Source organism: Lepidochelys kempii, chromosome 1, assembly GCF_965140285.1.
Source record: "Lepidochelys kempii isolate rLepKem1 chromosome 1, rLepKem1.hap1, whole genome shotgun sequence".
Classification (NCBI taxonomy): Eukaryota; Metazoa; Chordata; order Testudines; family Cheloniidae; genus Lepidochelys; species Lepidochelys kempii.
Genome location: NC_136380.1, coordinates 5,164,327 through 5,168,109, shown reverse-complemented (window position 1 = coordinate 5,168,109; position 3,783 = coordinate 5,164,327). Strand labels below are relative to the sequence as shown.

The 3,783-nt window shown below is 44.4% G+C and overlaps 1 protein-coding gene across 1 annotated transcript; it reads right to left on the bottom strand.

Moving 5' to 3' along the window:
* Positions 1–528: 528 nt before the first annotated feature.
* LOC140905577 (olfactory receptor 52N2-like) lies at positions 529–1,467 on the bottom strand. Its single transcript, XM_073329099.1, has one exon. It carries the CDS (start codon positions 1,465–1,467, stop codon positions 529–531), a length of 939 nt encoding a protein of 312 aa, XP_073185200.1.
* Between the last annotated feature and the right edge of the window lie 2,316 nt (positions 1,468–3,783).

Here is a 3,783-nt window from a genome sequence, read left to right as displayed (position 1 = left end):
TTTATCCTCCGGGCTTCCTGAATTATTGGTCCTAGAAAAATCAGGTAAATTTTGCTCACCAGACCACTGTAGTTATGAAAAAGAAGTTCAGAATTATAGTTGCTTTCTTTCTTTTTTTTTCTTTTCTTTTCTTTTTTTGTCTATCAGAAAGCATAGCTTTATTTCACCAAACTGATCAAGAATGCTGTTCACACAGGGTCTAATGGGAAGCCCCCTTGCTTCCGAAAGCTGCAGTGTCTTCTGCTGGTATGGAGGTAAAAGGAATACCAAGTGACATGGTGTGTAGAGGTGGGGGCTGATGGGTGACACCGAAAGTGATCAGGATATGGTCAGAGAGAGGGAACTCAGCAACAGAGAGAGTAGTCCTTGGTGATGGAGTGATAAGATGTTAGGTGTGAGGAGCTTTAAAGTCTGTGAACTTTCACAATGATGAGCTCAGCCAAACTTGGATAGAACACCCTTGATTTATGAGGGGATATCATTTCCCCGCTCATGTCACAGAGGTTTCGAGTCAGTGGCCCCAGGTGATCACATTCTGCAGATGTATTTGCGCACTTTATCACAAAGCTCTTTGGTTTTGATACCATAAACGATAGGGTTGAGCATAGGAAGGAGGAGGTAATACAGGATGGCGAAGATGATGTGTACATAGGGAGAGACGCCGTGATTGAACCGGTGTGTCAGATTAGAGAAGAGGGCGAGAGTACAAGAAATCAGAATCACACAGATGTGGGCTGTACAGGTGTTAAGGGCTTTCTGGTGGGCTTTCTCGGAGGGGATTCTGAGGACGGCCCTGATTATCAGACCATACGACACAGCAATAACTGTCAGGTCAAACCCAAGGACTACAAATACTAACAATAAGCCATACCTCCTGTTGACTGTGATGTCCCCACACGAAATCTTTGCCACAGCCATGTGGTCACAGTACATGTGGGCGATAATGCGGTTGGCACAGAATGGCAGCCTGTTCATGAGCAGAGGCAGGGGCAGAATGAAGAGAACAGCTCTTACCAAACACACTATCCCTAGCTTAGCTATTCGTGCGTTGGTGAGGATGGTGGCATATCTCAGAGGGTTACATATGGCAACATAGCGATCCAAGGCCATTGTCATGAGGATGGCTGAATGTGTAACAGAGACCACGTGAAGGAAGCACATCTGGGTGAGACAGCCACCCACAGTAATGCCTTTCAAATTGAACCAAAATATACACAGTGCCTTTGGCACGATGGCAGTAGATGCGCTGATTTCTGTGAGCCCCAGCATGCAGAGCAGCACGTACATTGGTGCATGCAGGGTCTCCTCTTTGCCTACAACAAACAGAACCATGAAATTTTCCAACAGGCCAATAATGTAGAACGTAAAGAAGGGGATGGAAATCCAGATGTGAGCAGCTTCCAGACCAGGGATGCCTGTTAGGATGAATGATGAATGGTCAGAGTCACTGAGGTTGAAAGCTGCCATGAGGTGGTCTGTGCGTCGTTTGGGCTCAGAAATGCTCAAGATGTCTGTAAAGGGAAAGAAGCAGAGTGAGGAGGGTTACATGTTTTATAATAAAAAGTACAATAAATATTGTATAATTATGAACACTTGAGAAAGATTGGTGAACAGTGAGATAACAACATTTGCAAATGGCTCCAGATTATTTAGGTCATAGTCAAGTCCAGAGAATTCCTCAGAGGGAGCTAACCAAGCAAGGTGAATGGGCAGCATGATGGCAGATGGACTTCAATGTCAAAAACTGCAATGTGCATGCCCATTGGAGGGAAAAGCTTGAAATCCTTAAACACCTTACAAGGTTCTAATTTAACTGTCTGAACTCAGGATAGGGACCTGGGCATCATGGTACACAGCTCTGTAAACCCCTGCTCACAGTTTGGGATATTTACCTCACCGAGGAGGTGCATTAGAGGGGCCATGAGAAAAGTCTATGAAAAACAGATTGGTGGAGAGTAGATGGAGAATGTGTTCTCCCTGTCTCATAACACAAGATCAAGAGGACATTAAATTAAAACGAAATGTAGAAAAATCAAAACCAATGGATACAAATGCTTTATTCGGTCAATGCCTAATTAGACTGAGGAACTCAATCTGATGAGGTTCAATAAGGATAAGTGCAGGGTCCTGCACTTAGGACGGAAGAACCCAATGCACAACTACAGTCTAGGGACCGAATGGCTAGGCAGCAGTTCTGCGGAAAAGGACCTAGGGGTGACAGTGGACGAGAAGCTGGATATGAGTCAGCAGTGTGCCCTTGTTGCCAAGAAGGCTAATGTCATTTTGGGATGTATAAATAGGGGCATAGCGAGCAGATCAAGGGACGTGATCGTTTCCCTCTATTCGACATTGGTGAGGCCTCATCTGGAGTACTGTGTCCAGTTTTGGGCCCCACACTACAAGAAGGATGTGGATAAATTGGAAAGAGTCCAGCGAAGGGCAACAAAAATGATTAGGGTTCTGGAACACATGACTTATGAGGAGAGGCTGAGGGAGCTGGGATTGTTTAGGCTGCAGAAGAGAAGAATGAGGGGGGATTTGATAGCTGCTTAAAACTACCTAAGAGGTGGTTCCAGAGAGGATGGTTCTAGACTATTCTCAGTGGTAGAAGAGGACAGGACAAGGAGTAATGGTCTCAAGTTGCAGTGGGGGAGGTTTAGGTTGGATATTAGGAAAAACTTTTTCACTAAGAGGGTGGTGAAACACTGGAATGTGTTACCTAGGGAGCTGGTGGAATCTCCTTCCTTAGAAGTTTTTAAGGTCAGGCTTGACAAAGCCCTGGCTGGGATGATTTAATTGGGGATTGGTCCTGCTTTTGTGCAGGGGGTTGGACTAGATGACCTCCTGATAACCCTGATATTCTATGGTTCTATGATTCTATGATTCTAACTCATTGTCACAAGATGTATTTGAGGCTGTAAGGTAAATAACAATGAGGAAGGGTTTGGAGGTTTAATGGATAGAAAGACTATCCAGTTACAATTGTTACAGCTAAATATATATTTTAGAATGTCTATATACCTAGGTGTTTCAAGGCACAAGTCAAAAGCTAGCTATCAGGCATTAGGATGACACCCTGAATGCACCTCCCTGCTGAGTTTCTTACTTCTTCTGCTGCATCTGGGCTGTCGCTGTCAGAGACAGGACACTGGACTCGATGGACTATAGGTCTGATCCACATTGCAATTATTATATTGAAAAGAGCCAAGTTTCCCCCAAGGAAACAGTCATTTTAATCTTCAAAGGGATAGCCATGTTAGTCTGGATCTGTAAAAGTGGCAAAGAGTCCTGTGGCACCTTATAGACTAGCAGACGTATTGGAGCATGAGCTTTCGTGTAAGCAGAGACATGTGGCAACAACTCAGCTGCTAGCCTTTCTCATGCCTGAAGATCGATGAAGTTTGCAGACGACACAAAATTGGGGGATCGTAAATAATGAAGAGGACACGTCACTGATTCAGAGCAATCTGGATTGGTTGGTCGACTGGGTTGAAGCAAACAATGTGTGTTCTAACATAGCTATGTAGATATCTATGTCTAAGAACAATGAATTCAGGCAATGCGTACATGATGGGGGACTATCGTGAGAAGCACAATGACTCTGAAGAAGATTTTGGGGCAAAAAAAGATAATGAGATGAATATGAGTTCCCAGTGTGGCCGTGTGGTGAAAAAGCCAGTGTGATCCTGGGATGATGAGCAGAAAAATCTGAAGAAGAGCTAGAGAAGTAATTGTACCTCTGTATTTGGCACTGGCGTGACTGCTGCTGGAATCCTGTATCGA

Bases quoted from the DNA above. Each gene is read 5' to 3' on its own strand.
- LOC140905577 (XM_073329099.1), bottom strand. From the start codon at position 1,467: ATGGCAGCTTTCAACCTCAGTGACTCTGACCATTCATCATTCATCCTA.